Here is a 25,204-nt window from a genome sequence, read left to right as displayed (position 1 = left end):
CAACGTACGATCGGACTTCCCCATCTCCCGACCTGCCACTTACCATTCAGATCAAATAAATTACAACAGAACAGATCAGCCGAGATTTAATTCATGTAAATATGTAGAGATTCTTATTGCAGCGTGTTCTAACTTCTATAGAAAACTGTAATGGGTCGTTTGTTATTAAGAAGTTATAGTGGTTTTGTGAGCTTTTTTTCCACCGTTTTCATAAAGTTTAGTAGAACTATCCATAGCAAGGACTGTGCCATTAGAAACTAGAACCTTTAGATGGTCCTCTAGCTTTGTTGATGGACGTGAGGCCCAGACCACTGTCATTCACTACAGTCTTACATGGACCTTGTCTTATTTAGGAGTCACTGTCAACTTTTTTTCTCTCTTTATTATTTCTAGGGTCCTGCAGGCGGATTGGGAACACGAGGTGACAAGGCAAGAATTTTACAATATCAGTTTTTTTGATGAATAACCATTCTTAATTTAATTTTAATCCTGAAAAAGGTATTTTCTGCTTCTTGAAAAGAAATATGACGATCAATGGCCTAGAGAAGTAATCATAACTTATCTCAGTATGTTGGGTCACTGATCAAAACAGATACGGGCTTACATGCGTTTGTTTTTAAAGCCTCAGAGTCAGGGTCACCAAATATGAATGAATTGTCTTCCATAGCCACAATTAGGGAAGAGCAAAAAAAATTTCCATCCATTATTCTGCAGCAAAATCTGTGAGTTCATCTGTGGCAAAGTTTTTTGTGAACTTGCTGCAAAAATTTTGCGTAAAATTTTTGCTTAGGGATCAATGCAGGAGATGTGATCAGGATCACTGCCTGTCATTTCCTGTCAGTAAAGCCTCTACCAAAGCAGAAGATCTTTTATGTTTGGCACAGACACCGACTACAATAATGAGAGCAATGCTTGTGTCTAGCAGTAGAATGTTCCTGCACTGCACAAGCATTACCCACAGAAATGAAAGCCAGGGAAAGCAGGAGATGTGTTGCATCTTCTTCTTGACCTGGTTGTCAAAGGAAATTATGAAGAATTTCACCATCTATTCACCGTGAGTAGCCAAAATTGTATGGACTCACAGGATAAATGATTCAGCTGAAATAAGCTCATCACTAGCCACAGTACTTGGGCAAAGAACATACTTTTTCCAATAAGAGTACATCTAGACAGCCCTAAGGTCTCATTCATCTCTGTAAAGGTACAAGTGTTAGATGGGCACAATTCCTTTCCTTAGGGCTCATACACAAATGTCATGTGCCTGTGCCTTTGGCAGGTTTAAGCTGCATTTCACTAGATAAAGGAATTGCATATAAGGCTCCTTAAGAGTGATCGAGGGGTTGACCCAAAGCCCTCAGTGACCCATGGGTTGACAACTGGTTGGGGTGGGTTTGGGTTGAAATTTAGCCATTAATTCTGGGTTAAGATTGGGTGTGGGTCAGATTTGGGAAGTACTCTCCTTCCCTGCTCCTGAAGATTCCCTGTCTTGGAGCAAGAGATGTGCACAATAGTAGCATACAAAACGAGAAGACATGCTTACAGGTTGGGTGAGGATCCTACAATGGCAACATTTTGCAGGTAAGGGGGGTTGTGGCCGGGGGGGAGGTGACAAAGGTAGAGGGCTCAGAGGGGGAGGCGGGGGGCCCTGTGGAGGACGCCCCAATGGGCCTCTGGTACTCCAGTCTGATGCTGGGTGCTGATTAGGTCAGGTGGGGGTTGAATTTTTCAGACCCACACATTACTACTCCTCAGTGCCTTCTATCCCCTAGCACTTCCCACCTTAAGCATTCTGAATGACCTACAAGCTGGAGAAGTTGCAACAGATACTCGTGTGCCGACATCTTTAGCCCCTTCTGTATACAACACTGCAAGGACTACATAGAGAGTGTGGTGCAACAATTGGCAGTCTAGATGCATATTTATTTCCCTTTATTACTCAAAGTTGCTATGAAGGTATTACTGGATCAGCTTGAAATCTAGCCCTGCCATAGTGACATGATTCCTTGCAGGATTCTAGCCACATGCTTCCTTTCCATCTTCCACAGGGCTACTTTTCTACAGTTTCTACTTGCATCACAAGAAGTTATTATTGGTGATGTAATACAGGACATGCCATCATTTTGCATATGTAGAAACAGGAAGGGACAAGGAGAAATGCACACGGTTAAACATTTACTCACTTCCTTGCTTTGTACCAAAAAGTCACATGATTTTAAGGATTCTAATTCGGTTCTGCCAGGCATGAGGATTCGATCGAAAAAAGCCAAATCCTGGCTGAATACCGAACTTAATCCTGATTCGATGCAGCCCTAAAACCATTGCCTTTTTTTTGTTTAATAGAATTAACTGCAGTATAGGTATAGGATACCTTATCCGGAAACCCGATATACAGAAAGCTCCGAATTACAGAATGGCTGTCTCCCACAGACTCCATTTTATCCAAATAATGCAAATTTTTAAAAATGATTTCCTTTTTCTCTGTAATAATAAAACAGTAGCTTGTACTTGATCCCAACTAAAATATAATTAATCCTTATTGGAAGCAAAACCAGCCTATTGGGTTTATTTAATTTTTAAATGAATTTCTAGTAGACTTAAGGTATGAAGACCCAAATTATGGAAAGATCCATTATCCGGAAAAGCCCAGGTCCCGAGCATTCTGGATAACAGGTCCCATACCTGTATACAGGGCCGCCATCAGGGGGGGACAGGGGGGACAAGCGTACCGGGCCCGGGCATGAAGGGGGGCCCGGCAGCGCTGCATTTTTTGAAGATCCGGGCCCCCCTTACGAGCGCCCGAGCCGTACGTCTTGCCTCTTCAGTGCCGAATGCGGAAGTGCCGAAAAGCCGAAGCCGATGCGACGAAAAGACCCGAAGTCACGGAAAAAGCCGAAGTCCCGAAGTCACGAAGCGCCGAAAAGACCCGAAGTCACGAAAACAGCCGAAGCCGAAGTCCTGAAGCAGCGCAAAGACCCGAAGTCACGAAAACAGCCGAAGCCGAAGTCCTGAAGCGGTGAAAAGACCCGAAGTCACGAAAGGAGGCGAAGTTGAAGTACTGAAGCCATGAGTTCAATTTGTTTTTAACTTATAAGGGGGCCCCTGCCGCCAATGTTTTTTTTTTTTTCAAAAAAAAATTAATTTTTTTTCAAATTTTTTTTTGGGGCCCCAATTTGTTTTTAACTTAGAAGGGGGCCCCTGCCACCAATGTTTGTTTATTTTTTAGTTTTTTTACATTTTTTTTGTTGGGGCCCCAAGTTTTTTTTAACAGGGGGCCCCTGCCACCAATGTTTTTAAAAAAAAAAAAATTTTAATTTTTTTTTTTTTGGGGCCCCAATTTTTTTTATAAGGGGGCCCTGACCATCAATAGCTTTTTACAACTTGTGTGGGGGGGGGGGTTACTTTTTTAGCGCTGATGTCTGTGTGGTCTTTTAACTGCGATGTGGGCGGGATATGGGGCGGAGCTTGGTCGTCAGTGTGGGCGGGGCCCAGGGGGCCCCAAAAATTTTGTTGTACGGGGCCCCGTGATTTCTAATGGCGGCCCTGCCTGTATAACAAGTTTAGCAATATATAAAGATTATGTTCCTCAAAACTAGAGCTTAAGTGACAAAAACAAACAGAGTATATTAGAGCTGGACAAATATATAATTCCTTTGTGAACCAGATGTGAAATAGAGGAAATATAGTGAACCAATCTTATCCAGCAGTTTAGTAAAGTAAAAAAAAAAAATTACAAAAAGTAGGCCACATTCCCATTGTTGCCATGGGAACATTATATTCCGACTTCACTTCAGCCAACATACTATAACCTCTCTCAGCATGGATAGAGCAGGTAGGCTGAGCTGGTTCTTCATATAATCATAAAGAAAATGATATTGTTTAACATCCTGGAATCCTATTCCTTTCAGGGAGATCAAGGTGCTCCTGGGGAACCTGGGAAATCAGTGAGTACAACATTAGATCTCTAATGAATATATGATTTTGAAACAGGGTATCATAGGGTTCATATGAATGCTTGTTTTATTTTTTTATGTTTTAGGCTTTGGGTCTTCCAGGAAGTAAAGGCGATAAGGTGAGGTCTTTGTTCCTTTGAATATGTTGATATATTCCGACATATACCAGTCTTGTTTTACTTTCCCCTCGTTGGTTATGGTGACAGGAGAATAAAAACTGGACCCATGCAGCTCATTACTTGCTTGATTAGGCTCTATAAAGTGATATATGCCCTGGAATGGTTTTCCTTATTGGAGACAATTTGGAAAGTTTATTGCATATTGTGTCTGTTTGTTTTGTGACATTCAGAACTGGAACAAGGCTGAATAGCCAGATGTTAGAGTGACGTTCTGTTTGACTTCACAATAATTACAGAATTGTTACAAATTTACAAAAAAAGAGTTAAATACAATTTTCCTTAATATGACAAGACAAGGAGAGTTTAGCATAGTAAAAAGCATATGATAATGATTCCACTAATAAACAACATCAATTTCAGATGTTCAAATTAAAGATAGGTAAAAAGGGGCAGATTCTCTAAAGGGCAAAGTGGCTTACGCTAGCGGCAATTCGCTAGCGTTACCACCCACAGGGACTTTGCCGATTTCCTAATGAGTTCAGGCATCACTTTGTTGGTGAAGGAGATAGACGCTAGCATTGTTTCGCACTCTAACCCCAGACGAATTTTCGTTCTGGCGAATGGGCGTAACTCCGCAAATTCACTAAGATGCGTATTTTACTGAACGTTACCTCATTTGCCAGACTTGCCTTCGCCACCTCAGACCAGGCAAAGTGCAATGGAATGCTTAGGACTTCCTCAATTTTTAGTGCAAAAAAAACGCTGGTGTCTTTTCCTTTTTTCATAGTGATAGCCTGCAAAGGTCTGTAAAGATTATTTTGGGTAACCGGGTCCCCCCCTCCATTTTCTAATATTTGGAACATAAACTATACACTGGGCTCATGTGTAGGGCATTATAACAACTCTATTTCATTTAGTAAGGTTCCCTGGACTTGTGTAATGTAATGTATTTGCTGCAACATATATGTCCATTCAACTTTATCATTTCCCGCCATATGCAAATTAGGCAACGCTAGCGCATCTTCGCTGCGATTGCCGAAGTAACGACAGCGAAAATTCGCCAGCATTCGGCGCCCTGGACGCAACTTCGTACTTTAGTGAATTAGCGTTACGCCTGCCGGAGTGTTGCGATGGCTGTGAAGCCGTTGATGGCGAATTTTCGCCATTTAGGGATTTGCCCCCGAGATTCAGGCTTATTTCGGCAAACCTTCAGTTTTAAAAATCAAGTGAAACTGAGCAGTCAGAAGAACACAATACTTAACATTCTTTGTGCATTTTACATTTCTAAACCATAATCCCATTCATTCAATTTCACAAATTGCTAAATTAATTCTCTTTTCCTGTTTTCTCATTTTAGTCTTTAATTTGTATGTCAATAGTTTGGTAACAGGATAAGATCAAATCATTTTAAATCTGTTGTCTTCTTGTGAAAGTAGTGTGATTAAAACAGTTATAGAAGTAAACTGTCTTTGATTTTAGGGAGATCGAGGTCCAACCGGACCAGAAGGATCAAAAGGCTCAAGAGGAGATCAAGGAGAGAAAGGCGAAAGAGTGAGTAAACTAAATATCTTCCTGAGAGAAGCAAGATTGTGTCTCATGACATATATGAAGCCTGTGTAACTTTGGGGCAGATTTATCAAAGTGTGAAATCCGCGCTCAGTACATTAAAATTCCGGCACTCTCTATTTATTCCTATGGGAATCTTAGAAACATATTTATCAGTGGGTGAAAGTTAGAGTTCACCATTTCATAAATATTTTTCTAAAAATCCCATAGTAATAAATAGCGAGTGGTGGAATTTTAACAATGGTTCTGCCCCTTTATGTAGTGGCTCACTGTCATCTTTCTGCCATAGAAAGTGTGAGTGGTTAATAAAGAATTGATGGAGCATTTTAATCAAGATTTAGCCGGATATGAAACTGGCTCACAGGCAATTTCTAAAGAGTTAGCTTTAGCTATCCCAATTCTACAGCCAGAAAATGAAATCTAATGAATGGTGGTTCTGTGGGTAGAAAAGAATAATATTTGAAAATACCTGTAATTTTGCTGATCAGGTTTTTGGGGCATCCCATTAATCTCTACGGAACACAATAGACCATGAAATTCTTTTATATTTAGACAAAGGGGGTTATTTATTAAAATAGAATTTATCATTGTACCAGTTAAAAAAGCTCAACCAAACTCCCATGCCCAATGTTGCCTTATTTATTAATAAATGAACTTGATTTAATCTGATCATTAAAAAACTCGAAAAATTGAGTACAAATTTTTTCAAGCTTTTCTCCAGAAAAGCTTGATTTCTTCTCGTTTTACCCGAAAACGCAGAAAAAGTTGGATTTTCAGGCTAAACCCACCGAAGAATACGATAGCTTCAATTTGGGATAGGTGCCTCACCCATTGATACAGGACCTCGACAGGTCTGAGATGTCGGATTTTCGGATTCTGGCTTTTTGCAGCATTGGGGTGTAATAAATATCATAAAAAAATTGAGTTTTGTCCTAAAAGCCCAACCAGAAAAATTTGAGGTTTAATAAATAACCCCTAAAGTATAGCTGTGTGCAGGAAAGGTAATAGGTAATGCACTACAATAAAAAGTAGGACCTTAGCCCAAAAAAAATAATTTTTTAATGCCTGAATAGATATATGTAATTATTGGTGTTGGTATTGATCCTTCACTGAAATTATACTGTACATCTTTTATTTATGTTCGTAACCCATGGAGCTTACAGTCTAACGTACCTATCACATTCACACACACTAGGGTCAGCCTTAGCAGGAGCAAATTAACCTTTCTGTATTTGGGAATGTGGACATAGTGTGAGCCATTTTAATTTAGGTGGGCTCAACAGAGGAGTTTTTGCCTGTTTTTGCACTATGTACATTGTCGCCCTATTATAAAGAATTCCTCTAGTCTTCTCCCTGGGCTTCACCTACACTTTTTAATATATATATTTTTAAAGATTCTACATTGTATTGCAGCCTGTTCTCGTTAGCTCTAGGTGTCTGAGCCCTTGGCATCTTTTCAACTAATGATTACCTCTTGCCTATGCATTATTATTATTATTATTATATGCAACAATGTATAATTTATAAATATTGCTTTTACAGTTCTCTTGTTTCCAATTCTTAATCAGGGTCCATCAGGATTTGGAATCCCTGGGCAGCCTGGAGCAAAGGGAGAACCAGGAGAAAGGGTAACTAATATTTAGTTTTTTGTTTTTTTTTTTGAGATGTTAAGCTAGTTGCCATTATGAAGCAGGACTCTCAACATTCTTAGTGTGTCACAGTTGTAGTTAACTTCAAAAAGAATTGTTTTTAGGTTTAAAATTAACACAGGTTAATATTTTTTATATTAGGGAAACCTTGGCCTTGCTGGAAAGACAGGACAAAAGGTAAGTTTTTTGTATAACAATAAAAAAAATGTTTTCTGAGAATTCTACCCTCAAGGGTTTCTATAAATCATGGACAGAGGGTGATTTTTTTGTTTGGGGAGGCTAAAGGAAGCTGCACACACAGGCTGACTTAAAGCTAATTTCTGGAAAGTATAAACTGATGGTACTTTGAAGCATGAAGTCCTAGGTAAATTAGCTTAAATTAGTTTCGTTTTGCAGTTTTAGTTGTTTAGTGCCAGTGTTATCTCTAGAACAATGCTGCATCCCATTAGAGAAAAGGGTAATGACATGGTATTATACATTGAGGGGGTTTTTATCAAAGGTTGAGTGTTAGAATTTTTTTTTACCTCGAATGAACTCAAAACTTGAATGGTATCTTAATAAAGAAAAAACTTGAATGTCTAAACTTCGAAGGAATGATACCAACCCAAAAACTTGAATTGAGTCGAAATTGAACAAAAAAAATCGAATGGCTATTAACTTCTTCGAATAGGTCAGTGGACCTCTGCCATTGATTACTACATGAACTCAGCAGGTTTTAGGTGCCGACCTATCGAATATCGACCTATAGGGTAGGGGGATGATACATCTTAGATTTGAATTAAAATTTCAAATTTGAATTCAAGTTGGTGGTTTTAAACTCAAAATTGTGAGCTTTGACCAAAAAACCAACTTGAAAATTCAAGTTCGGATTTACCATTCGAACCATAGTATCCTGATCACATTTCAGTTAGAAGCAATGGACATTGGAATTGTACTGTATATTTTATAACAAATAAAGCAGAGGGCGCTGGCCATGTGTGGTCTGAGATTTTCTCTAAGGCCCAAGCAGCACCCCACTAGTCCAAAAGTACAGGGTTTACACAGCCCCTTTTCCCATAATATCTAGATTACTACTCCAGGCCTGGCAATGTTAATTTATTGTAAAAAGCTGTTGATATTGACACCCCAAGAAGAGTGCATAGAGAGAAGCAGTGGATATTGGCACCACAAGCATGTTATACAGCAATTGGTAGTAGGTATTGTTACCCAAGCTCACAGTTACAATGCAGTATTGTCAGAATAAAAGTGTACAGTGTGTCTATGTTGTACCACCAGCATGGGCACTGCAAGGCATGAATCAACATGAATCACAGGCAGAAAATCATATATATGTACAGTACAAAAAATACGGCAAACCCTACTCCCATTCTATTTCCAATTGTTCTCTGCTTTTCTGTTATTTCCTTTTTATTTTTTTTTTGCTTTCCTTCCCTTCTTCTCTTACTTTTCACATCCAAGGAACTCTTCTTCAATCAGTTTTTTTCTTTTTTCACTCCTCTCACATCTGCTTGTCTATCATTCACTTTTCACCAATTCACACCCCTCAATTCCATGTTCTCTACATATACTGTATTTGCTCCCCCCTTTCTGTATATCCCACTCTCCCTAACTTTCTTTGATTCCATTTCTTCCACTTGTGTTTACTATTTTTTCTATGTTCTATCAACGTTCTTCTTTACCCTACTTTCTATTGTTCACTCTCTGCTCAATTTCCACATAAAACCCAACCTTGCTCCCTTACTGACCTGCTGCTGTTGCAGTCATAGATGTTAGAACCATTGGGAGGAGGGGAGGAGTTGCTGCAGTATTTCAATGCTGCTCCTTTTGCCCCAAATCCCCAACCAAGCTGGATTGGCTGGAAGGAGGGTCAGTGTTCACCCTCCAGCCAATCAGATTCCTTGAAGCTGTACCGGGGCTTACATTTTAAAGGTACCAGCACCGAAAGTGCAGCAGAGGTTAGAAAATACATGACTTGGAGGCATATTTATTCACAAAAAAACAGTGCAAAAAGCTGTGTAAAATATTGTATGGTGTGTGTAATTTTACGTCATGTGAACGCCAGATTTGCCACCGTTATTTTGATGCAGTTTTTTACATGGCGAAGCCTGGTGATGTGTGGTAAACACAGTATAATATATATACCCCTGATGGTTAAAATAGCCTGTCCCACTTTTTTTTTGTCAGGTTTGATGAAAATCCGCTCATGTAAAAGATTACTCTTACAGTACATATATTCTACATAATATTCTTACAGTACATTTTGTATATCGGAGTCATATAGAATATAGTAACGCAAACTCTTTAATTTTTGCCAAGACATATTCTTCCAGGTGTAAGAACAAGTTTTGAGGGCCACAGCACACAGTACAGTTACATTTATTCCATGTGCTTGATTCATAGAGATATATTATGTTAGATCATGTATAACGTTAAATTATATATCCCCTTCCATCAGTTTCTTGCTCCTCACATTGGACCAACTGGGGTGAGGTATTTGCCTTATGACAGAACCAGCTCCTGGGACATAAAACTAGCTCAGCCTCTCACAACCTTCCTTACTGAGGCTGCTTGTTCTTTGCAAACCTACTGCACTTCTTCCTCATTTGTAATATTCTATATTGTGTTCTGCCACATATTATCCCTTTTCAAAATCTCCCCCCCCCATGTGAGTATTTAAACTGTGTGTGCCTCTCTCTTCCTTACTTTCTCTCTCATTTACATTTTTCAGGTTCTCTCACCTTGAGCTGAGTCAACTCATTCATTCTGTCAGTTGCTAATATCTCTTAACAGGGAGTTATTTCTAACTGCATTACAGTGTTGATATAAATATTTCACCTAAAGCACAGGTCCCCCCTTAGATCTTGATATACTATTTCTAGTATATAAATGTTAAGGGTTGGTGCAGAGTGTACTTTTTCCCTTTGTTCTTTTTATAGTGTAAAGTATTTTTTTTTTTTTTTTTTAAATAGATTTCAATAAGGGGTGATTTTATAGAGCTGTTTCATTTTTCATGTTTTCATCAACCTCTACTGTTGTGATGTAGGGTTCACCAGCTCAATATTCTACATAGATACAGGAAGGATAATAAAGTCTACAACTTCTTTTTTCAGGGAGAACCTGGTGAATCAGGGCAGAATGGGGAGCCTGGAAAAACTGGAGCACCAGGGCAGATAGGTCTTCGTGGCAAAGAAGGAGAGCGCGGAGAAAAAGGAGATGAAGGAACACCGGTAAGAGAAAGACCTTAACTCAAAAGCACGGGAATTGCATAATGTTGAAAATATTTACATATATCTCTCTCCACTGGCAGGGTGAATCTGGAATCCCAGGAAAGAATGGAGAACGAGGGCTAAGGGTAAGGATGATCCCTGCAAAGTCAGTATCCAAGAAATCCATACTTACAGGCCTGGATTTGTGGAAAGGCCACCAAGGCCCGGACCTAGGGAGGCTGGATTTTAGGTGGCAGAAGGATTTTAGGGGACAGCATGCTGCCCAACCACACCCGAATTGGTTAAAAAACACTCTCAGGAGATACAGTCGACTTTTAAATTTCCCATGTGCCAATGCCCATTGCTCCAGCCCAGATAATTAAAATTTGTACACATAAAGGGGAGGGGACAGGGGCGACAAACGGCAGTGGGTCTATGGGCACACGCTATGTAAATTTGGCCAAGTATACTTATTACATTTCAGATTAATGTTGAGTATGTCTGGACATTCCAGGTGTTGCAGAATGGTATGCATCCATCTATGAGAAAAGTGTGAAATATTGACACGTCACCATTTTTTTAACCACAATACAGGGGCTTTCCCAGACAACAGCAAAATAGCACACCTTGCAATTGGCATGTAGTTTACTACTGTAGGTGAAAATGAGTGTCCAAATCTATAAACTGCCTACAGCTTGTTTTTCTTAGTCAATTCATGCCGCCTTTACAGTAGGGTTAGTGTGTAATTCACATGGTGCACTAAGGGAACCCTGGAAGTAAAATCTCACATAGGAATAGCATCTAAGCAAAAGTAAAGAACAAGTTGCACATGATTTTACACTACATACTCTGCTTTTCTTAAACCAATATGATTATAAATGGGTTTTCTTTGATTGCGTTCTGGAACACTCTTTTGTATATTATTTTTGTAGGGTCTTCCAGGACAAAGAGGCCTTCCAGGAGAAAAGGGGGATGCTGGGGATCCAGGGGAGTCTGGAAGGAATGTGAGTAGAGCTGGTTGGTCCACATATCCTCCTTCCTATATTAATTGTATACCTTATAAGTCAAAATGATTTATTCTTCCTAGGGGAGCCCTGGAGCCCCTGGCACTAAAGGTGACCGTGGAGATCCAGTGAGTTACCAAATACTATTTTTTACTTCCCGCAGTTTACAACCTATAATGTAACATTTTATTAATGTTCTTACTAATTTCGCACAACCTTTGTTTATCATTTGTACGTAGCGTTGTGAGTTGGTATGAACCAATAATACATTATGTCTGTGCATACACCACAATTACTGTGTGCAGAATTTTTACAGGAATTTATACGGACCAACTGTATTACATTTAGAGGTAGAAATTCCAGTGTACTCCTTTGAAATGTATGTTGTTATTGGAAGCCTATATAGCCTGAATTGTGTTACAGACACAGTAAACCATGAATAGGTTATAAGCAACGTGCATTATGATTTTACCAGCAGACATATCAATAAATCTAAATGAATGTGCATTTTATTTCTTAGGGAACACAAGGTCCACAAGGACCACAAGGAAAACCAGTAAGTTTGTTTATAGTATTATATTTAAGTGATATATCTTAGAGAGCATATGCACATACAGTGCTTTATCTGATGTTTCAATGGACTTTCATTTAGGGCACCGTGGAATCTGTGGTTGCTGGAGCAAAGGGAGACAAGGTAAGAGCTCCTGGTTCATCTGTACATATGTTTTGTAATCTTTCTACAAAGAAATTATATGACCATCATTAAATACCGCCTGATCTGATTAGTGGCATTTCCTAATAGGTTTAGATCTTCTCTGGTTGGTGACCACTTAATGCTCTTCGTTCCTAATGAGTAGCGATAGGTGAATTTATTCGCCAGGCGCGAATTAGTGTTGAATTTCCACGTTTCGCCACCGGTGAATAAATCCGTGAATTTGCTGTGAAAATTCGCGGGCATCAAAGTTTTTCTGACGCCGGTGATGGTTTCCACGCCGGCGACAATTTAGACGCCAGCGATGATTAACAAATGCCCATTAACTTTAACTATTTTAACGCCGTCGTCAAAATTCGCGTTTCGCTCATTTTCCGCCTGTTTCATGAATTTCACAGGAAATTCGCAAATTTCGTGGCGAATCAAAATGGGACAAATTTGCCCATCACTGCTCATGAGTGCTATATACTTACACTATGGGGTTATGTATTTATTCTGAATGCTAAAAACTGTAATTTTTCATGATTTATTATTCCCTGAGGCTGCAAAAAGTCCAAATCCAAAAATACTCCATTTTCAACCTGTCAAGGTACTGTAGAAGTCAATGGCAGAGGTCCTATTTACAATTTGAAGATATTGTTGTCTGTGCTGGATTTCGTGTGATAATCTCGGGCTTTTACGCCGATTTCGCAAGGCAATCTGAAAAAGTTGTGGTTTTCGTGCGACAACCCGAAAAAGTCATGGTTTTCCTGATCTGATTTTTTTCTAGTTTTTTTATTGATAAATAAGGGCAAATTGTGGATTCTAGTTTGGTCGGACTTTATTTATTTAAAACATCAGAAAAAATCTGATTTTGATAAATAACCCCCTATGAGTGCTTGCTATACATTCTGTACAAGTGTTTAATATTACAATTTAGCTACACCTTCCATGTGAGTGAGTGCTACACTAAGGGGGTTATTTATCACAGGTCGAATTTTAGAGTTGTGTGAGCTTTTTAAAACCTTGAATGAACTCACAACTGGAATGGTTTCTAATTTAAGAATAAGAAAGTTAGAATTAGAAAATTGGAAAAGTTAAAAAACTTTAATGCAAATAACTCGATTCAGCGAGTTCGGGGTTAACAACCTGAAAAATTAAATTTATTGAGTTGTCGGCAAAAACAATCCTGAATCGCTCGAATTGAGCAAAAACCACCAAAAGAAAACACAAAAAACATGACGGCTTCTAATCTTCAAATGGTTCAAGCAACTTCTGCCATTAACTCTTACATGACCGTGACAGGTTTTAGATGGTGTATTTTCAGATTCAAGCTGATTCCATGGTTGGGTTATAATAAATCTAGAAAATTTTAACCTGAAAAATCGATTTTTGACAAAAATAAATACCTCGGAAACTCGAATTTTCGAGCAAAACACAACTTGACCCTTAATAAATCTGCCCCTAAATGACTGTTTACCTCCTTCTGAGTGGGTCCAAATCCTTTCATGAGAAACACTTCAGTCGGGGGTCATTTGTTGGCAAATTTGCACCTGGGCAGTGACCCATGGCAACCAATCAGATGTGTGTTCTCGTTGATCTAAATACAGCGGCTAATCCCATCTCTGATTAACCAGGATAAAAGATAGCCTACTATACACTGCAATTTTGTGCTGTTTATAAAATTGTGACTGGTCGTTGTGTTTAGGGTGATGATGGTGACCCTGGTGAGCATGGCATGAAAGGTGCAAAGGGAGAAGCTGGTGCAAATGGAGTTCCAGGAGAAAGGGTAGGTGCCTAATACAATGCTTGGTGGAACAAGATTTATTTAATTAGAGCAATATAATCTATTTCTTTTTTAATCCCCACTGTTTCAATGCAAAGTGTGAAAAATCCATCATATATATATCACTCTGTGTAATTTATATGTTCTGGGCTTTATTTGGATAAAGCAAAGTTTCAGATTATAGATCACATCCTATTATTGAGAACCCATACACATTCTAACAAGTATTGAAACAAACGAGCACACACACTAATGGGATCCATATGTATTCAATATTTTTTTTAATTCAGAGATTATATGATATATGATATGAAACTTTATTTTTGCACAGGGATTAGAAGGACTAAGGGGCCCTGCAGGACCTCGGGTAAGTCTCAGTCTTAATGGATGTTGTCTAGGCCACAGCAAAATGTTCGACAATAACCCAATTATTAGGCAGTACATATGTATGTATGTATATTTTTATTTGTATAGCGCTCTTTGAGGGCAAAGCATTGTAAAGCAAAACAATCAATTTGAAGTAACAAACAAGGGGTCATTGAAATTAAAAGTAACAATAAGCGCATCATTAAAAATACAATTTGCGTAAATATAAAATATAATTACAATACAGATTAAGTGCTCAGTGTCAAGGAGACAAAAGGCTGGAGGACCCCACCCTGTAGGGCTTACAGTCTAAATGGGAGGCTAACAGACAGACACAATTCGGAGGGGTATTAGTGCTGTAGGTTACAGTTTGTTACACTGTCAAATAAGTGCCAGTTCCCAGTTCAGGTGTTATCCAGGTGCTCCCATATGCAATTAAACCAGTGCTTCTGGGTGAATAGTTGACCTAAAGGATAGAATCCATAATCCCTTGAGTGAGCTTTTGGTTTTAAGGCTGTGTATGTAGATTCAGGCATATAATTACATTCTGTTTTAAGAAGGCTGTCACCTGATGTCTTGCATTGATAAGGGCTCTTCAGCCATGATGGTTTCTCTGCTATGCTAACCCAATATACCTTTACAATGTTAGTGAATTTTACACCAGAGAAATTACAAGACAAAGGTAGTTTAGCGATAAGGGTAATGGAACACAGGACACTTTTATGTGGTGTGTAACCTATAAAAAAAAACTAATGAATGTGTCCATACCACCCTCAAAGTCCTGCCACAAGCTCTTTCAGGCAGTCTGAGTCTGGAATTTGAAAGATCACATTTTTAAGGATTTAAAAAAAAAAAAACACCCAGTATTTTATTACCCTAAAGGGGTGGGTCACCTTTAAGTTTCCTTCCTTCTTTGACCCACCTCCTTCTATTTGTATATATTTGTGCTGGTAGTGTATAAATTATTATTAATATAAATATCAATTTAAGTATGTACATGACATTTTCTGGAAAGATATGGGGAGTTTTACACCTTTTTAACACAAGAGCACCCCTTTGAATGTATTAGTTAGAAAGAAGTAAAACATTTATTTGTCATAAATAACCAAACTGTCAGTGCTAAAATACCCATACGGTGAATTAAATAAGCTGCAACTTTCCTGCTTAATAAGCAAACCCAAGTTGTCTTACAGCCAGAGAGATTGTAAACAGGATTGGATTGAACTCTTTGTACTTGTTTAACTTTGTGTTGCTTTTTGTTGTCAGTACAGTATAATCCACATAAATCTTAATATTTATTAATAACCACTGTGAATATTTCTACTACAGGGAGAGACAGGGGATCGTGGGGCACCAGGTGAAAAGGTAAAACATTGAACTTTTTAATAAAGAACACTTAAAAGTATGACTTCATTGGTATCTAGTAGCAACTTCAGTTTGCAGACGAATTGGAACAATGGTTTGTGGTACATGAAAGTTAATTTATTAAATAAATACATTACTATTTCAATAAGTAAAATACTATAAGAAGGTTATGTGTAAGAATAGGAGTAGCGATCTTACTTTGGCAGCTGCGGCATTCCCTGAAGCATAATTGCATTGATGTTGTTGCACTCTTTGAAAAATGTTCTAGTTACTTACAGTATATAAAGAGGCAGATTTATTGAATATCAAATTCAAGAGGGATTCTAGCAGATATGTAAATATTCCCTAGTTGTTAGCACAGTGTTTTGAATACAGTGAAGGGGTTTGCCTTTATGTAAAGCCAGAATTAAAGTCATTGGCTAAAGGCAAAACCAAATATAAGACAATTGTGTTAAGATCTCACAGGTACAGATTTTAGTTTGACTTAAAGTGGACCTGTCACCCAGAGACAAAAATCTGTATAATAAAAGTCCTTTTCAAATTAAACATGAAATCCAATTTCTATTTTTTATTAAAGCATTCATAGCTGTTGTTAGCTCATTTAAACATCTCAGCTGTCAATCAAGTATTTTCTGCTGCTCCTCCATGCCTTAGGCAATTACTTTCACTTTTCATTCAGCACTTCCTAGATGTCACTGCTCTCCACATTCCCTAGTTCTCTTCACCATTCAATTGTGTAGCCAGGGCATGGGGATGGACTTTGGGTCCCCAATTCTGGTGCACAAACAAGATTCTGAGATGATGCAAGGCTTAACTTAACATTGTCCACAAAATGGCTCCTGCCTGCTTGCTATAGTTATGAATTTCCAGAGGAAACAAGATTCAAATAATTAATATAGTGTAGTTAAAGTTCATTTTGCTTGAATAATATGATAAAATAGGATTTTGAATATTTTTTTTGGGTGACGGGTCCCCTTTAAAAAGAATTATCATATGTTCATGCTACAAACCTCCCAGTGTAAGTGAAGAGAGTGTTTATTAAACCTTCTTATGTAAGTGAAAAGAATTAGACTGTAACTACAGTATCTATATATTAATTGGAACAATGGGGTAGCTAAGTAAAAAAAGAACAGTTTGTGAATATTTAATACCAAATGTATATTAAGAGTAGTATGCAGAAGCATTTAAGGTAAGGCCACACTGAGCGTTTTGGGGAGATTTGGTCGCCTGGCAACTAATCGCCTCATCTTTGCGGCGACCAATCTCCCCAAACGCCTTACCTAACTCTGCGCCGGCTAAAATGAAAAAACGTCGGCGCTAATCACACGCGGCGTTTTCCAAAAGTCACCCGAAGCAATTTACGCAAAATTACGATGGATAAATCGATTGATGGAAACAATAAAAAAGCAGAAGTTTTAAACTGCTTCTTTACTTATGTTCATACCACTAAAAAACAAACTATTAATGGCTTAGTGTTTTAATAGATTCAGATAATTTAAGTTAAGATAATTGATTGACCCAGGAAGAAGTTAGAAAGATCTCAATCTTGACAGATAAATGTAATTTCTAACCGTTCCAGTGTGAAAAAAAGAGATAAACAACGGTTGTTTTTTAATTGAGCATTGAAATAGCAATGCTTGTCACTAGCCAAAAAAATAATGATAGTTTCACATTTTACAATCTCTTTTGCGCACTTGAATGTTTTGGGAATAAAATTAGTCTGGAAAGATTGTTTATGCTTAAAACTAAGCTAGTACATACAGTATACAGAGCAGCTATGCTTCATGAAAAGACTCCAGTGTAATGTTCAGTGAAGCAGAATAGTTTGGGGAAAATTGGTTTGGTACAGTACTAAAAAGTTGCCCTGCATAATAAGGTTTAAATAAATTGTTACATCCCCTACTTTCATCTCATAAAATGGCAGTTCTGACATAACTTATGGTTCATAATAATGAAATTATGTTCACTATAGTGTATATCATGGTGGGATTTGTAGCCCATAAAAGGATCAGTTCGCATGTTTACAGAATTTTTGCCTGAAAATCCCAATTTTTTTTTTCTGTTTATCTACATCATTTACAGTATCTAATGTATATGAAAAATGTAATAATGTATTTAGCACAGTTTATGTCTAAATCTCCCTGCAGAAACATATATCCACATAACTATATTTACCTCCATCTCTATTACATCTAAGCTGGTTCTCTGTCATGTCTCTCTGCTTAGAATGAGAAGTTTCCTTCTAAAGGGCCCCTGCTGCTGTCCTTCATTCCACTGGATCCTGTGTAAATATAATCCAGATTCCCAGTGGCATGAAGTGCATTAGCTGAGCCTGTGAGCACCTACCAAGGGAAGACAAAACATTTAAATTTATTGATTTTACCATTTATATATCAAAACACTCTGCCTTTCATGTTTAGGGAGAACGTGGCGCTCCAGGCATTGATGGAAGGAATGGTTTGGATGGGAAACCAGGACAGCCAGGCACTCCAGGCCAGAGAGTAAGTGGTCACAGAAAAAACCCAGGAAGAAACTTTGTTTTTATCCTAAATGTATCCCAGAGAAACCATGGCACCAATGCTTCCTCTAGGATGTTATAGCACCAACCAAAAGAAATTATATAATGCACCAAAAATGTGGTTCAGGTATGGGATCCGTTATCTGAAAATCCATTATCTAGAAATCTATGAATCACAGAGTGGCCATAGACTCAAATTTAATCCAAATAGTCTTTTTTCTCTGTAATAATAAAACAGTACCTTATACTTCATCCAAACGAAGATATAATTAATCCTTATTGGAAGCAAAACCACCCTATTGGGTTTATTTAATGCTAAAATGATTTTCTAGTAGACTTAAGAAACAAAGATCCAAATTATGGAAAGAGCCGTTATCCAGAAACCCCCAGGTCCCATACCTATATGTACATACATACAAACACAAATTGACTTACACAATAATCTGTGCAAAATACCTTGAGAAAATACATACAAACTACAAGACATTATAGGGAACACCACTTTGCGAGTCCCCATCCTTCTTCTCTGATAAATTGAAGTGTCAATCAGGAAGGCAAATAGGGTTGAGAGGCACATGCAGCACAAAGAATCAGTAGGGAAGCTAATAGAGAACTGTTAATCAGTTTGCATGACAAATGGCTTTAATATTTTCACTTATATTTGGTTCCTGCTGGTGCTCTAGGCCTTGGGAAGTCACTCTGAAAGCCCTTGTTATAATCTACCACCAATACACACACACACACATTGCAAATCAGAGTTGTAAACCACACTATTTTGCTTCACTTGGTAAAACAATGTTAGTATTTTACACCCTGAAATAGGAGGCATTGCCTAGCAGTTGTTGACTATTAATTCCAGTAACATGTTTGCTTTGTAGGGAGATGCTGGCAAGCAAGGTGATCCTGGAAGAGATGTAAGTACAGAATCTGAAACAGACTACAAGATATCTGAGATGTTATAATTTTCCATGCTCTTATCTCTGACCCTGGCTGCTAATCAACCACCTTTATGTATTACAGGGTCTACCTGGGCTTAGAGGAGATCAGGGCCCCCTTGGACCAATTGGCCCTGTTGGACCACCTGGAATACCTGTAAGCAGTTATAGCAATTGTGAATTTTCTATTGATGGTACAGCTGTTCCGGGTAGAAAGTATTTTCATATGCTAAAAAACTATACTGTAAATTGTAGTACCATTAAGCTGACAACTAAATACTTTATTTACTTTACTCAAACTTAATACGTTTTTCAGATTTTTTGATTCAACTGCTTCAATTCTTTCCTACTGCGTATTATAGCTACATGTCAGCCTGAACTACAATACCCAACCACTAGGTGTAAATACAAAGCCTTAATGTACAACCATATTTTAGGATTTTAGAACCCAATAACCTGAGTTGAGTAACTGTATTTCACTGTATAAGAAATTATTTTGTTAATTGTTTTTTGCATCCATAATAATAAGGGTGCAATGCTGTAACATGTTTGCAACGAATAGAGCAGAAAACTGATAACATTATAGTAGCACTCAAAGTGGCTTCTAATATCTTCTCATATACTTAATTATATTAATTATAATTAATAATAACCAAATCCTAATTTAGTTCATTAAAGGTGTATTTATCTGTGATTAATCTATTTTCAAGGGTAAACAAGGAGAAGATGGAAAACCTGGCCTCAACGGTAAAAATGTGAGTATCTGGCCCATATTGCATTGTGTGTACAGGTAGAATGTTCCAGTATTGTAGCTGAGTAACAAAGACTTAACTGGATACTTTATCTTTAGGGGGAAGATGGAAATCCTGGGGAAGATGGAAGAAAGGTAAGAACAGTAAATTATATTTTTAAGTTTGAAACAGCAATGTCAAATATGCATATTTTACATACTGGCATGAATTACTAGACTTTGAGGATTGATTGATTCATGGTGTCTGACAGGCTGAGTGTCTGAACACCACTAGATCGTTTCTCAGAATTCTGACTTGGGAAGGCTTCATTCTATTTTGCAAATATTTGTAAATTTTGTAAAAAGGCATTTTGTTTCCCCTAGGGAAAATGTGAAAAAGGTTGAATTTTAAACACATTCCTTGTGAAAAGCTGGATCTTTGATATTTAGTTATCATCTACTCTTAGTAGCAAACACAGAGTTTCAAAGTATCTTTTGTACTTTAGGGGGACAAAGGAGATGTGGGTCCTGCTGGCCGAGACGTGAGTATTCTTGGTTAAACTTGTATGATGCTTCCTTAGTCTTGTAATGCAAATGTGTTTCTAGTTTTACTTAACTTGATTCTGGACTTGTGATATGGATATATATGTATAGTCAAGAGGTGCAGACAGGCTGAAAAATCCAAAACAGGGAGTTTTAACCTCAGGGATATATTTGTTTGCTTCTTAAAGGAGAAGGAAAGGTTAAAACTAAGTAAGCCTTATTAGAAAGGTCCATCTAAATATACCAGTAAACCCCCAAAGTAATGTTGCTCTGAGTCCCCTGTCAAAAGAAACACTGCATTTCTTTCCTTCTATTGTGTAAACATGGGCTTCTGTATCAGACTTCCTGCCTTCAGCTTAAACCTCATTGCCCTGGGCAAGAGCATGCTCAGTTTGCTCCTCTCCCCCCACCCCTCCCTTCTCTACTGTAATCTGAGCCCAGAGCAGGGAGAGACTCAGGCAGGAAGTGATGTCACACCCCATTAATACTACAGCTCCTATTCTAAACAAACAGAGCGTTTCTAGAGCTTTTTACTCAGGTATGGTAAAACATTCTACAGAATAAATATAGCATTCTAGCTTGCCCTATTGCAGCTAATCTATTGGCAATAAAATGCCTCTGTAGCTTTCCTTCTCCTTTAAGACAAATATGCACTGCATATCCACCACAACAAATATAATTATATTATTCTGTAAGTGTTTCTTGGTTGTTTGCAGAAATGCAAGCCCTTTTAACTCATCTATTGCTTTGCAGGGCCGTGATGGTCAAAAAGGAACACAAGGAGAACCAGGTTCAGTAGGCCCTTCTGGGCCACCAGGTGTCCCAGGAAATCCAGGGCCCATTGGTCCTCCAGGCCAGGTGGGTGATATCATTATTTCCATTTTCTATTTAGTATTGTTATGTGATACACACACACGGGTTTCCCAAACTTATTTCCCAAACATTCAAAAAATGTTAGGATGACATCTAGGCTACTAATATATGTTGATTCCAGATGGAAGTTGGGGTTCATCAAGGCTGGATATTCCTGTCGTACTCTTTCTATATTAAACTGTTTTACGATGGAGGCTTTATGTAATTACTGAAAAGCATTGCTGCTAATATTCAGTTAAATGTTTCATGGAAGTGATTGATCCAACGTGCCTTTAATATTTTATTAGGGAATACCTGGACTAGCTGGTCAACCTGGATCAAAGGTAGGATTCATGTTACCCTGGTTATATGTAAATGTGTCATGCGCCAATGATTACAAATAGGAAATTGCAGTGTTTGTCATAAAAATTTGTCTATCCGTGGATGTAAAAGAGATCTGGCATTATTCAACTTATTTTTATTGCTGCAGGCTACAGCTAATACTTGAGGGTTGTTGGTGCCTAATTAAGAACTTGTTTACTTTGGAAATCAGTGGCAGAGGCCATGGACAAGGTATTAAGTCCATTAAGACTGAGTGGTGCCCCACCAATTTCCTCAATATTTTATAAAGAAAAAAAATGGTTGCAGGCATTGCTTCACACTTGTCACACAACCCCTTAGGATTCATGTCAATGTAGTTTAGCAGCCAAGCTGTGTTGGGTTTTGTAGGCTGCCCAGAGCATTCTGAAAAAAAAGCACATCAGCATTTCACCCTTGATCACAACAGTATTCAATGTTCAGCTGTAGCAGACCAGATTACTATTCAGAGCTATACACATGCCAGAGATAATGAAATTATCATTCTTTAACAGAATTATTTATCAGCACCATGTTAGGGGCATCTATACAGACCAGTCAAAATTGTCTTCATTATTTTTCTAGGGTGATCGAGGGGAACAAGGTGCCAAGGGTGAACAGGTGGGTTAATTGCTCGATAGACACAATCATTCTGGTTATATTTTACAGTTACTGCAACTTGACTTTCCTCTTGTTGTAATTGTGTGTAGGGTAGACCGGGTGAAATGGGAACTAAAGGAGACCCTGGAAGTGCTGCTGTAAGTATTTTCTGGATATTTAAATCAGCCCCCACAAAGCAGACTCTTATAGTGGTGTTTTAAAAGACCATAGACCTGTTAAAATAATTGGCAGTGGAACCTGTACCTACTGCTTCATAACCAGGGGCACTGGGTCCTGTACCTACTGCTTCATTATATGTTGCCAGTAACCATTACTTTTTTAATTCCACTCCCTCGAGCCACCCATGCTCCACAACCCTTCAGCCCCTACATATTGTGTGAAATAGTCTATCTATACTATGGATCTTTTTTTACCTTCCATGCTGAAAGATCTAATCTAATTATTTGTTTTTATTGGATCCTCTCTTAGGTCATTACATAGTTCAGTTAGGGGGACAACAAAATAGCTTAAACGGCAACCTAATAATTGTAATGGCTATCACTTGGACCAACATGTGTACTTGTGGAAATGCAGCAGGCAGTATTGTCATGGTTGTCTTGAATGTTGTTGCCATGCTTAGTATTTGGCTATGGACGTGGACATTTGTTAGATGCTGTTGCTTAAGGAAATTACTATTCATAAATTGCATTCATCATCTATTTGAGATTTATTTTTTGTCTTTCAGAATGTTGAAAAGTCCCTTGGCATTTTTGGAATAAAGGTAAACCTAGTTTTAAATAATTCTGTAAAACCAAGCTTATTCCAACACTGGAATATTTGTGATCTTTAATTATGGATTTTATAAACCATGAAGTTGACTTTCAGTAGCCAGTGACCGTGGCCAAGACCTGATTATTCATAATGTAAAAGGTCTCTTTGCATTAAATTGCCAGTAGAATAATATACAAAATCCGTTATAGAGTTCCACCACATCTCTCATATATGTGCCAATTATTATCTATTTTTATTATTATTATTATTATTATTGTTGTTATTATATAGCATCTTGTCAACTAGGCAAGAACAGGTCAACTACTGCTTTATCAAATGTATATTTACATAATGGGCACATTGAGCTTCAAAAACTGTTGTCAAACTATTGATGAGATCAATGCCTTTAAACTTTTCAATAGCTGCATCTGGCCAACTGTGTTATTGCAAATTCTTGATTTTACAGATTTCCTCATTGAAAGATCTCATTGACACCTTTGATGATGGCTCAGGACGCCCCATCTCCACACAGATGAAGCTAAAAGGGGAAACAGGTCCTCCGGGTGACAAAGGTGCCCCAGGAAGAGATGTGCGTATTTAGATATCTTACTGACAATGGGATTTTTGGAAAATAAAGATTTCTACACAGTAATATTTGTTTTAACCTGTGAGATGTTGCTTAACATGCAAATGTAAATTTAGGATTAGAGGAGAGAACAAAGAGCCAGAAATGGTAAGATAATGAAGTGCAGAATCTGTATGTGTATGGGGGGAGAGAGGGAAACTAATAGCTAAAAAAACTGTAATGGTGTCACTAGTATCCATCAAGCTTTGAGTGTATTTAACCAGTCTCATAATTAAGGATGCACAGAATCCAGGATTCGGTTCAGGATTCGGCTAGGATTTGGCTTTTTTCAGCAGGATTCAGATTCAGCCGAATCCTTGTGCCTGGCCGAACCAAATCTGAATACTAATTTACATATGTAAATTAGGGACGGGTAGGGAAATCATGTAACTTTTCATAAAAAAAGATTTTTTTCCACTTTTTCCTTTCCTGCCCCTAATTTGCATATGCAAATTAGGATTCAGATTCGGTTCGGTATTCAGCTGAATCTTTCACCAAGGATTCTGGGATTCGGCCAAATCCCAAATAGTGGATTCGGTGCATCCCTACTTATAATATATATATATGTTTGTAAATGGTTCCAACTGTGTGTTCAGCTAGAAGCATTAGTGGTCATGCCCTTGCGTAACATACTCTAATATCTTATTATTCCTTGCACAGCCACACACAAATATTTATTCACAATAGCCATGAATTACACCTCTTTTCCATAACACTGATATTCTTTATAATGCAATGTCTAATTTCAGTAACATTACTTTTAAAGGGAACAGTTGGTTTTCCTGGAGAAAGAGGACAGAAAGGAGAAAAGGGAGACCTGGGACCTGCTGGGCCCCAAGGGCCACCAGGACGGGCTATTGGGGAGAGAGGCCCTGAAGGTCCACCTGGAAAAACTGGGGATCCAGGCAAACCTGGGATTCCTGGAATACCTGGGAAGGCAGGAGAATCTGGAGAACAAGGGAAACCTGGAGAGAAAGTGAGATGTGATTTAAAATGGTTTTCTATATCGAATATGTTGTTCTCCAAACTCTGGAGATAGTTTGAGTTTCTGGAAGTTATACATCTGCATTTGCAAGGTTGGAGAATAAAATATACATGAGAAAGAAATGATCACCATGTCTGTTGAAGTTTCAGAAGCCACGTAGTCAACCTAATCAATAATACAATGTTAAGGAGTAGATGGTGAAACTTTCTAGTTCTCGATAAGCTACCAATTCTGAGCCTTCTTAGCAGGTAAACTCTAGAGTGCACCACTTGTGTCTTGATTTGTCAAATAATTGACCAATATTGTCTCTCTAACAAAGCCAGACTTGTACAAATACCTTACAAGACGCACCATTCAGGAGATTTCTCCACCAACATTGTCTCACTTTTATTATTTATATTACAGGGAGATAAAGGAGAACGGGGTGAACGAGGTGACAATGTGAGTTGTTTCTAACTTGAGACAAAAAACATTATATTGTATCTTTAGATCCTCTTTTTGGTCAAACGAGGATTTTGTGTATTTCTTTGAATATTTAAATGTTGTTTTTGTTCCATAAGCCATATAATAGCATTAGCAAGCCCCT

The 25,204-nt window shown here is 38.1% G+C and overlaps 1 protein-coding gene across 3 annotated transcripts in view; it reads left to right on the top strand.

Annotated features, from left to right (window-relative positions):
* Positions 1-25,204, top strand: part of LOC108714669 (collagen alpha-1(VII) chain) — a 145,565-nt gene that overhangs the window by 72,494 nt on the left and 47,867 nt on the right. For all 3 annotated transcript variants that reach the window (XM_018259085.2, XM_018259086.2, XM_018259084.2), the window contains exons 48-76: positions 394-429; positions 3,906-3,941; positions 4,037-4,069; positions 5,549-5,620; positions 7,204-7,263; positions 7,426-7,461; positions 10,395-10,511; positions 10,592-10,636; positions 11,423-11,494; positions 11,578-11,622; positions 12,015-12,050; positions 12,147-12,188; positions 13,894-13,974; positions 14,303-14,338; positions 15,667-15,702; positions 18,123-18,203; positions 19,099-19,134; positions 19,241-19,312; positions 19,866-19,910; positions 20,006-20,041; positions 20,392-20,427; positions 21,182-21,286; positions 21,589-21,624; positions 22,223-22,258; positions 22,348-22,395; positions 22,983-23,018; positions 23,475-23,597; positions 24,400-24,609; positions 25,024-25,059. In XM_018259085.2, the coding sequence (XP_018114574.1) occupies positions 394-429; positions 3,906-3,941; positions 4,037-4,069; positions 5,549-5,620; positions 7,204-7,263; positions 7,426-7,461; positions 10,395-10,511; positions 10,592-10,636; positions 11,423-11,494; positions 11,578-11,622; positions 12,015-12,050; positions 12,147-12,188; positions 13,894-13,974; positions 14,303-14,338; positions 15,667-15,702; positions 18,123-18,203; positions 19,099-19,134; positions 19,241-19,312; positions 19,866-19,910; positions 20,006-20,041; positions 20,392-20,427; positions 21,182-21,286; positions 21,589-21,624; positions 22,223-22,258; positions 22,348-22,395; positions 22,983-23,018; positions 23,475-23,597; positions 24,400-24,609; positions 25,024-25,059 (1,719 nt within the window). The remainder of the gene's footprint in view (positions 1-393; positions 430-3,905; positions 3,942-4,036; positions 4,070-5,548; positions 5,621-7,203; positions 7,264-7,425; positions 7,462-10,394; positions 10,512-10,591; positions 10,637-11,422; positions 11,495-11,577; positions 11,623-12,014; positions 12,051-12,146; positions 12,189-13,893; positions 13,975-14,302; positions 14,339-15,666; positions 15,703-18,122; positions 18,204-19,098; positions 19,135-19,240; positions 19,313-19,865; positions 19,911-20,005; positions 20,042-20,391; positions 20,428-21,181; positions 21,287-21,588; positions 21,625-22,222; positions 22,259-22,347; positions 22,396-22,982; positions 23,019-23,474; positions 23,598-24,399; positions 24,610-25,023; positions 25,060-25,204) is intronic.

The sequence above is a fragment of the Xenopus laevis genome, chromosome 4L (assembly GCF_017654675.1).
Source record: "Xenopus laevis strain J_2021 chromosome 4L, Xenopus_laevis_v10.1, whole genome shotgun sequence".
Taxonomy (NCBI): domain Eukaryota; kingdom Metazoa; phylum Chordata; class Amphibia; order Anura; family Pipidae; genus Xenopus; species Xenopus laevis.
This window is presented reverse-complemented; position numbering and strand designations above follow the sequence as displayed.